This window comes from Clarias gariepinus, chromosome 6 (genome assembly GCF_024256425.1).
Source record: "Clarias gariepinus isolate MV-2021 ecotype Netherlands chromosome 6, CGAR_prim_01v2, whole genome shotgun sequence".
Taxonomy (NCBI): domain Eukaryota; kingdom Metazoa; phylum Chordata; class Actinopteri; order Siluriformes; family Clariidae; genus Clarias; species Clarias gariepinus.
Genome location: NC_071105.1, coordinates 36,969,514 through 36,982,257, shown reverse-complemented (window position 1 = coordinate 36,982,257; position 12,744 = coordinate 36,969,514). Strand labels below are relative to the sequence as shown.

At 39.3% G+C, this 12,744-nt stretch overlaps 1 protein-coding gene and 2 non-coding genes across 4 annotated transcripts; 2 read left to right on the top strand and 1 right to left on the bottom strand.

Moving 5' to 3' along the window:
• The first annotated feature begins 245 nt into the window (after nucleotides 1-245).
• trnak-uuu (transfer RNA lysine (anticodon UUU)) lies at nucleotides 246-318 on the top strand. The gene has a single exon. It is a non-coding gene; the product is annotated as a tRNA-Lys (tRNA).
• A 2,350-nt stretch (nucleotides 319-2,668) lies between these two features.
• On the top strand, nucleotides 2,669-2,741 carry trnak-uuu (transfer RNA lysine (anticodon UUU)). The gene has a single exon. It is a non-coding gene; the product is annotated as a tRNA-Lys (tRNA).
• Nucleotides 2,742-3,146: 405 nt separating this feature from the next.
• atg9a (ATG9 autophagy related 9 homolog A (S. cerevisiae)) lies at nucleotides 3,147-11,533 on the bottom strand. Of its 2 annotated transcripts, none has more exons than XM_053499507.1 (16): nucleotides 11,409-11,533; nucleotides 11,092-11,173; nucleotides 9,310-9,455; nucleotides 9,131-9,174; nucleotides 8,596-8,660; nucleotides 8,272-8,421; nucleotides 8,044-8,185; nucleotides 6,826-7,574; nucleotides 6,578-6,731; nucleotides 6,093-6,272; nucleotides 5,676-5,909; nucleotides 5,085-5,323; nucleotides 4,790-4,907; nucleotides 4,490-4,691; nucleotides 4,207-4,310; nucleotides 3,147-4,085 (listed from the first exon to the last, which is right to left on the bottom strand). In XM_053499507.1, exons 3-16 carry the CDS (start codon nucleotides 9,410-9,412, stop codon nucleotides 4,077-4,079), a joined length of 2,493 nt encoding a protein of 830 aa, XP_053355482.1. In that variant the 5' UTR covers nucleotides 9,413-9,455; nucleotides 11,092-11,173; nucleotides 11,409-11,533; the 3' UTR covers nucleotides 3,147-4,076. The 2 variants fall into 2 exon arrangements, with proteins under 2 accessions (XP_053355482.1, XP_053355481.1); XM_053499506.1 differs by having other exon boundaries at nucleotides 4,207-4,317; nucleotides 4,491-4,691.
• Nucleotides 11,534-12,744: the final 1,211 nt, after the last annotated feature.

Genomic DNA, 12,744 nt, shown 5'->3' with positions numbered 1-12,744 from the left:
GAGGGCACCTTTAAACGCTCGGTGACAACGTGTACACCTTCAAACATGGCGGAAGTTTTTCAGTAGTTAGCAAAAAAGAACTAAATCGATGTGTCGAATATGCTTTTTTTTCATGCTTGGACTAATATGTGCAGTCCATAATAAGGCTTTGCTTATTTTTGTACGCAACTGTAACGAACGTCTCGGCGTTTTCCCTCTCTGGTTTGTGAATAAAAGTGACCACCCATCCCCCTTAGCTCCAGAGCGCCCGGATAGCTCAGTCGGTAGAGCATCAGACTTTTAATCTGAGGGTCCAGGGTTCAAGTCCCTGTTCGGGCGATAGCTTTTTTTAAATTCCCTAACCTTGTCGTAGTGAAAGCAAAAATTCATTCAAGTAATCATTCATACACCTTTAACACAGGCCTACTTTTACTACACATACCTGTATAGCTCATAAGTTAGTTATACCTGGTAAAATGATTTATCATGTTCACCAGCTGCATTTAAGAGATATATTTTTTTGCTTTTACATAAGCACAAACAAAGGTTTATTTTATACATATCTGTAAAAAAAAAAAGTTTAAGCGTGATTATGTCATCAACATTGCGCATATTCTTTTGCATAATCTGAATACCTTAATAATAATAATAAAAATAATAATCATTTTTAAAAATCCTATTTCCCTTTACCTAGCTACTATCGTTATAATTGCTTTAGACGAGCACGATGATGATGATGATGATAATTATTTATCTCAAAGTAATTTGTTTATCATATATTGAAATGGCAACTGGTTTTAAATGTCGGTGCTATCAGAGAGTAAATGAATACATTTTCCACTGTTCCGTGTTCTTATTTTATTTCTTTGTTAAGATGAAGGTTGGGAAATTTCATCATGTCACCTGTGCAAAAAATTTAAAAAGGCACAAAATTTAATCAGTAAAATACTCAAGTACAGTGGAACCTTGGATTGTGAGTAACACGGTTTTTAAGTTTCCCGCAAGACGAGCAAGGATTTTTAATATATTTTGACTTAGTTTACGACAGTGGCTGCTGTTCTAAGACCACAAGGGAAGCTCAGCTTCCTCTACTATGTCAGAAAAAAAATGCTCATATATACACTGTCGTATTTATATTGGTTTTAAAAAAAGTGTGCTAGAACGCGTTCAACTTCATGACTAGCTCGTTCAGAATCAGGTATTTATTGTAGATTGTTTGACGCGATTTTCTTGTTATACATTTCCGTGCAGCACAGCGCGTTAAACCCTCCTGAAGCCCAGCTTCACTGGAGCTTTATGGACAAGCACAGAGGAGCTTTTTTTTAATGCAGAAAAGCTGGACGGTAATTGGATAAATGCACCAAAATTGTCACTTCCAGGGAAGCTCAGCTTATCTGGGGGGAATGGAGCAGTGGGCAGGCCAGGACTCTGGGCTGCTGTGTGATGATTGGAGGAGCTGTTTAAAGGGTGGAACCCCTATTTTGATTGACAGCATGCCTTAAGTATACATCAGTGCTACAGACATGGTACAAACTGCTGCACTCTGTATTGTTTGCTGGTGATATAAACCATTTTTGTTTGTACAAATCATTCTTTAAATAATAAAAAAAAAACGTATTATAGCGTTCTTGACTTTGCTTCTTGTTTCAGCATTGTAAAGTTAGTTCGTTCATATAATTAAAGTGGCTTGTGGAAGGAAAAACTAGCCAGCTAGCAAGCTGTGCATAATGGCAGACACAGGCGGTGCTAATATTGTTGACCTGCTTTTGGTAAAACCATTTAGTAGTCTTCCTCACAAGAAGAGACTCAGAATTAAACGGCAGGGCAGACCAACGCCCAAGATTGATCTGGTGCAAAAATCAGGGAAAAATAACAGGTCTTTTAAGCTCTCCTGGTATGACAAGGTGAACTGGCTGACTGGCCATGCCTTTTGACGAAACTTTCTCAGGGAATGGGATGTGTTTGGTCAAACGTGGGTTTTGGGGATCTGGGTAACTTTGACAGGGCATACAAAAGGCATAAAAAGTGCAAAGAACATAATTAATTTTATGATGAAGGCCTAATATGAGCCATCCCTGTTTCAAAAGCTTGCAGCCGCCACTGGTTTACGAGTACCGAGTTTTATTTTATTTTTACTTTATATTTTTTGTTAATTGTTTTTATGTATTTATTTTTTGGGGGATCTGTGGAATGAATAATCTGAGTTTTCATTATTTCCTATGGAAAAATTCGGTTTTGGTTTACGAGTGTTTTGAAATACGAGCCAGCTTCCGGAACGAAGTATGTTCGTAATCCAAGGTTCCACTGTATCTTTAAACATCTGAAGATGTATTGTACGTGATGCCATTTGCAGAAGTTTCCTGTTTTACCTTATGAACATGTGGTGGTAGATCATCTTCAGAACCCTCCTCAGCTACAGGCTCCTCCTCCCAGCTGCCCATCGGCATGCGGGCCGTGCAGTAGTTAGCAAAAAGGGCTAACTCATGTGTCGAAAATGCTTTTATTTAAGGTTTGGTCTAATGTGTGCAGAGATATCGCTCACTAAGTAAAAGTTTACGAATAAAGCTTAATATTATAGGACTATATTGATTACACACAACTGTGGCGAACATCTTTTTTTTTTTTTTTTTTTTTAATCCCTCGTTTTTTTGTGAATAAAAATGACCCCGGTTCCCTTTGGCTCTACAGCGCCCGGATAGCTCAGTCGGTAGAGCATCAGACTTTTAATCTGAGGGTCCAGGGTTCAAGTCCCTGTTCGGGCGATAGCTTTTTGTTTTTCTTTCTTTCCCTAACCCTGTCGTGGTGAAAGCTAATATTTATTAAGTACAGTAATCATCCATAAACCTTCAACCTGAGATTCACCGTACACTCCTACTGAATCCCACTTGCTCTTCTACACCTGTACTCTATAATAATTTATAGTTGCACCTTTACATAAACTAAACACAGGTTCATTTTTAGGTCTCATGATTTCTTCCTCCCCTTGACCGAGGAAGCATTTTTTCCTTATCACAGTAAACTCTGGTTTATAAAATACTGATATTCTGTGAGCTGCATTAAGTATCTTAAGTATTACATTACCAAGTATTCTAAACTTACATCCAGATTACTTTAAAGCAAAATGAATTAAGGACAATCCAGTTAAAGAACGATTTCTCCACACAAAGAAGGGTATGAATGCACAATTTCTTGAACACCTCATTATAATGAATTTACAGCTGTACAAATTTACATTATTACAACTTAAATCTATAAAAAGAACAAAATGAACAATGCAAAAAAAAATATACACATAACTGTATAGCTCATAAGTTAGTTACGCCTGGTAAAATGATTTAACATGTTCATGCACCGGCTGCATTTCAGAGATATATTTTTTTGTTTTTACATAAGCACAAATACAGCTTTTTTTCATACATGTCTGTACATAAAAAAAAAAAAATAATCCTATGACAATGATTTTCGAAGCTTAACCACTCTGAGACTCTATCTCGGTAAATCACTATTATATTTTATGACGTACTTGAGCACCAGTTACGACTCTAACCACAAATCCTCACTGGATTTCTTACATACATACATACATACATACAGTGTGGCACACAATGAAATGTGTATGAAAAAAATGCTTCAAACATCCTTTGGATTTAACAAGAAGCTAAAGTGCATTCTGATGTGTGCAAACTTTAGAGAGAGGGAGCGTAATAACATGCAGATCTCAGCGTACATGTCTGTAAAATTAATGTTTACATTTAATCTGGATTTTAAAATCATCAAACAAAAGATTAAGGATATCAGGTTTAAGCGTGATCATGTCATCAACATTACGCATTTCCATTTGCGTAATCAGAATTCCTTAATAATAATATATTTTTTCAAATATCCAATTTTTCCCTTTACCTAGCTAATATTGTTATAATTGCATTAGACGAGCACAAAGATGATGATGGTGATGATAATTAATTACCCACTGATTTATCTCAAAGTCATTTGTACATTTGTAAATGTCAGTGCTATCAGAGAGTGAATAAATACATTTCCCACTGTTCAGTGTTCTTATTTTATTTCTTCGTTAAGATGAAGGTTGGGGAATTTCATCATGTCACCTGCGCAAAAAAATTAAAATATAAAAAAGGCACAAAACCTAATCAGTAAAATGCTCAAGTATCCTTAAACATCTGAAGATGTATTGTACATGATGCCATTTGCAGAAGTTTCCTGTTTTACCTTATGAACATGTGGTGGTAGATCATCTTCAGAACCCTCCTCAGCTACAGGCTCCTCCTCCCAGCCTCCCATCGGCATCCGGGCCGTGCGCTGAACCCGAGCACCTCCGCCAGTGAGAATATTGACATATTTTCGTTAAGTCACTAGGCTCTCTTGAAATTACTAATCGGCTTATTACTGAGAAACGCTCATGTAAAGAGTTACTACATCTGAAATTACTATTAAGGACCGTTTGTGCATATAAACATATGCAACAAACCTACTGAGAACTATGTGGTAATACCTGATGTTCCCCCATACTGACTGACGCTGCTCTGGACTGTGGCCCCCTGTTGGTTGGGAGCGGTGTTGCAGGGGAAAGTGTTGGATCGAGGCAAGTTGCGCGTTGCCTCCGCGTATTCGTGGGTGCTCTCGCTGCTCTCGTCGCTCTCCTGTCTGTGCCACGTGTGGCGTGAGATCTCGACACGGGACTGCTGCTTGTGCATCTGAGCATTAAAAAGGTTATGTATAAGACTGTCAGAACAACATAGGGCTAATGTAGCTAGTGAACGTTTATAAAAGAATACACAGCTGTATGCTTTACCTCGTGCAAATACAGGGCGTGAATGCTCATCTCTGTGGAGGCGTATTCTGATAGGACCATGCTGGTCAGCTGACCTTCCCAAGCACTGCTTCCTGAACTGACAGTGCGAGCATCAGTCCTGAAACACAGAGAGAGAGAAAGAGAGAGAATACTTATTAGTACTGATTCCATTTAACAAAATAGAGTGTAATGATAAACATAAAAAAACATAACTTTTGCTTCTTATTAAAAAACAAAACAAAAAAAAAAAAACAGAGGCTTTTTTAGTTTGCTACAATCAGGGCAAAGTGAGTACCCGGAGCCAGCCATGGCTCTGCCTGCTGCTACAGCAGGATGGTCCGGACGGGGCAGCCTGGCAGACGGGTAGCTGGCCCTCAGGTGCAAACTGGTGCTGACGGGCGAGAGGGAGCGCAAAGCCGACGCACCGTCACTCATTCCCATCGAAAAGTGATTGATAATGGAGCCGTCTCGACCCAGGTGCAGCGAGGCCAAGGACGGTGGTCCAGCCAGGAGGTTAGCGACGAGACTTCGAGGCTTTGAGGATAAAGAGCACACAGGTTAGCTTGTTTCATGAAAGAAGTGATGCAAGACTCCTGAGGTTTAAGAATATTGATGCTGTACTGGTAAGACTTTATAGCATAATTAAAATTTCAAAAGTCATAACACTGACACGTGCAGTGATTTTTGCCTTGTACAGCTCGATTATCTCTATATTGAACACTAGAGGGCGTTTTAGTGCAAGTTTACTGTTACCACTATAACTGGTGGCCTTCATTGCCCCAGTGTTCTGTATTATTATCATTTGAAATATCCTTTTTCATAATATGTTGTAAAAAAAATCTTTTAAATTCATTCTTGTATGTAAAACGTTAAATTTCACACACACCTCAGACTCGGACTGCAGCGAGTGAGCAGATGTGAGGTTCTCCGCTGCGTTCCCCTGTTGCCCCCCAGTGGCCTCGCGGTGCACTTTCTCTTTCAGCTGGCTGATGAAATGCGTGCTCTCTTGCGGAGGCTGCCACTGAGGGTTAGTGATGGCGAAATGCATGAGTGACAGCTCGGTCTTCCCGTCCTCTGCCTGCTGATAGATCGAGGCTTCTGTCTTTCCCGCAGACATCCACTGAAATTATATTATTAGAATAAAATTAAATGACAGAAATAAGAGTTAATCTAACTGACTCCGCATAATCAATTAACATGGTAACGTTTTAAATTTTTTTGTAGTGTTTATAATATGTATAAAACCAAAGGCTTTATATTTATAACTATAAAAACCTAAACGCAGGGTTCGGATTAAACTCACCGCTGGATGGCCGTGATGTCGGACGTCCATCTGAGCGAAAGAGCAGGTGTCTCCCACGCCCACCACTTCGATGGTGAAATTTCGGAAGAAGTCGATGATCTCTAGAGATTTGCGGCGCAGGCAGAAGATGAGGATGAAGGGTGTGATGACGGGACTGAGCAGCTCCTCCAGGATGAACACCTGCAACACAGGATGAGGAAGAACAGTAGGAGGAGATGACACGTTTACCTGCCTGTTTCTTTACGGAAGGGTTAAAAATGACCAACTAAGATTTCAGATTTACAAATTGCATTACAAATTACAAATCTCTCCTTCCTGTAGGGTTTAAATCCTTGTTGGATGGTAGCTTTCCCCTGTTGTTTTTTTGTTTTTGTTTCCTAGTTCTATGAAAATGCCACCTTTAGTGCTCTTTATTAAATTTAAATATCTGTCTTTGTGTACGAGAAACGCTTTTCATAAAAATATCCTGGATGGGAGTGTCTTACGGCTTTATATTGAAAAAGTTGAGCAAACTCGTCTCTGGTCTCGTAACGATGGGCGTTGCCTTGCCAGTGGTCCGGCATGTAGTGGATGTGCGCAAGGATCACTTTGAGCAGCTGCTCTGGACAAAACACCATGTGCTTGTCAGGAATAAACGACCTAATAAATAAAAAAAAAAAAAAGGCAATATTTTGTAATATTGTAAAACAAATGTGTAAAACAAAACCTTCTGGCTATATGATACTTTACATACCTGCAGATTGTAACGCAAACCCCGAGGAGTGTGATGCTGCTGAGAACATGCTCTACAGCCAGCACATCCTCATCGTATATGGTCAAAGCGATGAGCACGGCTAATATGGACCCCGCGAAGAAAGCTACGTTCTTGGCCACCACCGTGAGCAGAGGTGACATGAAGCAGTTCATGTACTTGGACGAAGCTTTGTAGCCTTTGCTGAGGCGAGACATAAGCTCGTGATCAAGCTCGTTAAAATGGCGCAGGTAGCAGCGCCCGTACAGTGACCAGCAGCGAGCCCCGAGGCTGCCCGGCTCACGTTTTATGATCTCTGTGTAGCTGAAGAAGGCGTACAGGATCTGCCAGATGAGAATGACCGGGCACAGGAGCAGGTTGGCTATGCCGATCCACAAGATCCTCGAGCTCAGGCGATCGGCCAGGTCCAGGCGGTTCCCCCCGCGCTTGTATTCGGACTTGAGACTCCACTCATTCTCAAAAAGAGAGCCGGGACCCCAGAAGAAGATCAGCTCGAAGTTGTACTTGAGGCCGCGCGTGTAGAAGACGTAATCGCCCAGGAGCGGCAAACGGAAACGGACGGGCAGCAGGGACTTGTTCACCATCGCCACCATGTAGTTCTTAAAGCGCAGGATGCGGTGGTAGATGTCCAGCTCAGTGAGCTCCTTTTTGTGGATGCAGATCTGATGCTCTTTTTGGATCTCGATGATCCGCGCCTGCACCTCTTGCCAGGTGAAATACGGAAGGTCAGCCTGTCAATCAAAAAACAGGTTTAAACAAAACACAGGTGAGGTGGAATTCTCCACTGAACATACTCACCATTATAACATTATTTTATTATTTATAACAATTAAATCCTATGCATTTCATGTTCCTCTACAGTTTTCTAAACTTTTCTTAACCTTTATTTGGTCTAAATCAGTTTCTCAGTGCTGCGAACAAAATTACACTAGAAACGCTTTCACTGTCTAATCCGCTACTTTACATTACAATGTTATCTCTCCTTTCACTCCTAGCATGTGCTTAGCATCTTTATCACGTCGGCTATCAGGAACACAGAAGAACACGTCATCGTCGACCAGAAGTTTCTAGCTAGTTACAGTAGATCTTTTGCAGTGGATTTCCTTACAGTCATTCTCTTTCTCTCTCTCTCTCTCTCTCATTGTATCTTACAATCTGATCTCTATCTGGAAAAGATTTCTATTGTGTATGTTTGCTCACCATTGACATTTTTAGAGCGTTGATGTAGAACGAACGGATCTCCCAGTAGCAGCAGACATTGTAGAGAAATTTGACCAGTCGATGGAGCCAAAACACTCCGGATATAATCAGTATGAAAATGACCAAGACGTTATCACGAATCCTAAAATGCAAGGACAGGAGCACATTTTCCAAATGATGTACAAAGCCTCAATCATCTACGAATGACAGCGAGTCATTTTGACTTACCGATCATGACACACGTCCATGGGAAGAAACGCATCAGGAAGAGTCACCTTGGATGAGTCAGTATGGTTGACAAACTTGTTGGCGAACAGGATGTCGTAGTCCACACAGTTGGCCAGAAAAACAGTGAACGTCACCACAAAGACCAATTGCCTGAAATGAAGTTGGGGTTTTATAACAGGGTATAAAAAAACATTAGCTACTAGTTGCAATGTTTTTTTTTGTTTTTTTGTTTTTTTTTAGAAAGGGGAAAGGGATGTGGTAAAACCTCGCATAATGCATACTTTTATGTTGTATTGTAAACAAGGTTGACCTAGTTATACTCACACAAGCTCGAAGATTTCTCCCAGGAGCATACAAGTGAATCCGTTCTTCTGATGAAGATTATAGACGTAACAAAAGTTAAAGAAAAACTCTTTAAATGTCTCATTAAAGGTGACTCAAACAAATAACAATCCACAACAGAGGAGTGTGATAGAGCACACTTACTCTGACTACCCTGAAGTTGATTATTAGTCTGGAACAGCACATCCTGAAATGCTTTAGTTTTGGACCTTTTAAACCATTTGCCAGAGAATAAAATATATTTTATTTATGTAAAGCTTCATTCAATGCTGTGGAATGTCTTTAAATAGCAGAAAATAAGAAAATAAACAAAACAACTTGTTTCATCCTGTACTTTTTCATGTCAGAAAACTTCGATTTTTATTCTGTTAATTATAAAGATTTATGATGCTTATATTATGTTTAGTCCCTTTAAATTACCCGTTAATATAGAAACAACCAGATTTCTCCTGTGGTTTAAATTTATAATATTTACTTCAGAATGAGGATCATTTAATCCTCAGATCAGAAAGGATATTCTTTGGAAGAAAAGGTCCAAGTTTTCAATGTGATGCCAGTGAGCTGATAGAAAAAGGAAAAAAAGAGAGCATTTGTCCATGCTTATAACGTCAACCTTATAATACTTTCATAAAAAAACTGTCTAAATATTATAAACAGATCATAAACGTGTTGCTTCCAGACTGTTTGTTGTCTTACATTTCAAGCCCTCTGGTACATGAACCAAGAGATTTTCCTCTCCTGGAGGAGAGTCGCTGTAAGACGCCTCCAGGCGCTGGTACTCTGTATCAAATTCGGCCATGCTGCTGTCTGTCTCTACACACACCGCTCACACACCATCCCTCCTATGGAACGGACAAGAAGAAATGAAGGGCTCAGTGATCGAGGTCAGGATGCTAGCGGCGTTGCAAAGAAGGAAAACTATAACACTACGCTTATTTTTAACATGAAAATGTAAATAAAATAAAAACCCAGTTCTGCGACTGCAAGTTTGCTCTCCTGACTGGAGTACAAATCTGGACTATACGAAAAGCCTGCAAGACTGCAAAACTGGAATTAAAAGGAATGACATTTTCTTTCTTTGGTCAATCAGAGCTGCACTGTGTAATCATAGACATCTCTGAGCTCAGGTATGTGAAAAAGGCCAGAAAGTGCTTTCTTGGAAAATATCCACGACTTTAAAAAGATGCAGTCTACACACCTGCAGCGATTTGCAAAAGATGCAGTCTATACGCCGGACAACGATTTGGTCTCTTTTTATCTTCTGTGAAAGATTACAACTAGATTTTGGAACATATATAAAATTTTAATATTACACAAAAAACTTAATAAATACAAAATACAGATTTGAAATGATGATTTCATTTATTAAGAAGCTGTCCAAACCTACCTGGTCCTACGCAGAAAAGTAATTGCCCCCTAGAGGACCAGGTAGTTTTGGAAATCATCATTTCAAATCTGTATTTTGTACTTACTAGTTGTGCCACCCTTGGCAGCAACAACTGCAATCAAGTGTTTGTGATAACCGGCAACCAGTCTTTCACCTCACTTTGGAGAAAATTCGGCCCAATCTTCTCTGATTTAAAAAAAAAATTCATCCACATTGCAGGGTTTTCGTGCATAAATGGCCCTATTTAAGAATCTCGATCGGATTTAAGTTTGGACGTTGACTAGTCTGCTCCAGAACCATAATATAGATTATCTGAGTGTTGGACTTGCTTGTGTGTTTCGGATCATTTCCCTGCTGCATAACCCAAGTGCACTTGAGCTTGAGGTCAGAAACTGATGGCTGGACATTCTCCATCAGGATTTTCTGGTAGAAAACAGAATTCATGATTTCACCAATTATAGCAAGTCATCCAGGTGATAAAGCTGCAAAGCAGCCCCGGGCCATCACGCTACCACCACCATGTTTGACCGTTAGTACAATGCTCTTTTTATGATTTAACTTTTGTCTTATTAGTCAATAAAATATTTGCCCCAATGTTTTGGGGTATAATCAAGGCAAATGCGAGATGGTGCCTTTTGCCATGAAAATCTCCCATGGATGCCATATTTTTTACAGTCTCCATCTTTTTTTCTTGTTGAATTATGACCATTGACCTTAACTTAAGCAAGTGAAGCCTGCAGGTTTTTAGATGTTGTTCTGGGTTATTTTAAGAGCTCACAAACATTAGACCAAATACTATAGATGTAAATGGATAAGAATGGAGAACAAATCCCTCACAAAAACAGACTAGGTGCCACTAGGTGGTACAACACATAATGGAGGTCTTGCTCATTCACTATTTTTAATAGTCTGACTATTAAAAACCCTTGTGTTGTTACACTGCAGGATTTTAGGAGCTCCTGTTGCGAAACCCTGGCCAAAGCCAATATGAAGCAATGATGCTGACCAGGAGAATTTCTGAGATTTTACAATTTGCAATATTCCTAATTAATCAATTTAAAATATTATTTCCTATAATTAGGTAATCTTACCTTATAGTGGAGCTACATGGACAACACCTGCATTAATTCCCACATCTTCATCTTCAGGTTTTTTAGGAACTCAGCTCTTTGTCTACAGAGACAAGAAAATCACCACCCAACCTTCCACATGCTTTAAATGCGATATTTATGACTAATATCACTTATTCCTGCTGTTTATGAATTGTCATGACGCCACTGTTTACATCGTCCGCCCCACTGACACTACACTAAAGCTAAGCTAACAACACACACACACAGGCCTGCTATTTTACAAAAAGACAGGCTGATAAAACTAGCACACAACCCCTGGTCTTGCACATACTCACCTCCTTTCCGCGAATGGGACTCGGTGCGGCTTGTCTTGAAGTATTTTCTGAGTATTTAGTTTCTTTTTCGGCTGTCTTGGTTTCAGTTCTGACAGCAATGCTAGCAACACATCACGCCCTGTCACTGGGCTCCAACCAATCAGATTCAAGATCCACCTGAGTGACACGACAAGAGCCAATGAAAAGTCGAGGGGTGGGGCTTACATGCTGTCGTGCACAAACAGCGGAAATGATTGTGTAAGTTTTTTTTTCACCATGCAAATTTTAATATCCATGTACTGAACTTCAAGATTATATGAATACATACGTTTTTAAAAAAAATCATATGTATTTCCTATATTTATGCTGATATATTAATGCTACACCTTATACTTAATATCATTAATATTTGAGTTCTGATTTTTTTTAAATGGTAAATTTGTGGTTCAAAGTTCAAACTCTATGATTTAATAAATGAAAGGTCACACATTCTGTTAATCGGGTTTTTTTCATTTAATTTATTTACAATGAGATTCATATTAAAGACTATTATATTACTAAACATATCATTAATTATATGTTTGTTTTTAAATATGTAGGTCTAATATTTAATATATTATTGTTAATACAAGAGATTTAGCAAATAAATACAATATGTTAGGTCAAGGTACTGTACATTTGAGGTACGGTGCTTTATACAGTACATTAAAAATAAATACATAGTGGTTGAGTTGTTAGCATTATCCCCTTGCACCTCTAGGGTCTGGGTCCGATTCCCGCCTCAGCGTCTGTGTGGATGGAGTTTCCATGTTCTTCCTATGCTTGGTGGATTTCCCCCGGGGACTTTTCTCCCACAGTTCAAAGACATGCAGATTAAGCTAAATGGTGTTTTTTTTTGAATTGCCTGTAGTGTTTGAATGCACATGTGAATGTTGACTGGAAGTCCTACCACGTTTGTAAAACCGGAATAAATACAATGGTAATCACCACTGGCCTCCATGGTCCCTACACACACACACACACACACACACACACACACACACACACACAAAAAAAAAAAAAGTCGGCATTTCAGAAGGGCCAAATTATTGGGCTGCGTGAAGCCAATTAAACAGCTAAGGACCTTTAAAATGACTGAAAAAGGGAACCCTTCAGAACATTATCTAAACTTGGAAGGACAGTGCTGAACCATCAACTTTGTGAAACAAATGTGTGTGGGGGAAAAAAATCATTAATGGAAATTACTTAAACACTTGGTGAAGTTGCATGGTAAAATAATCAACAGAAAAAAAAACCAGAGCTTTGTTTAATAGTGGAAGTAAGAGCATGTTAAAACACACACAAAGTGTTGAGAACT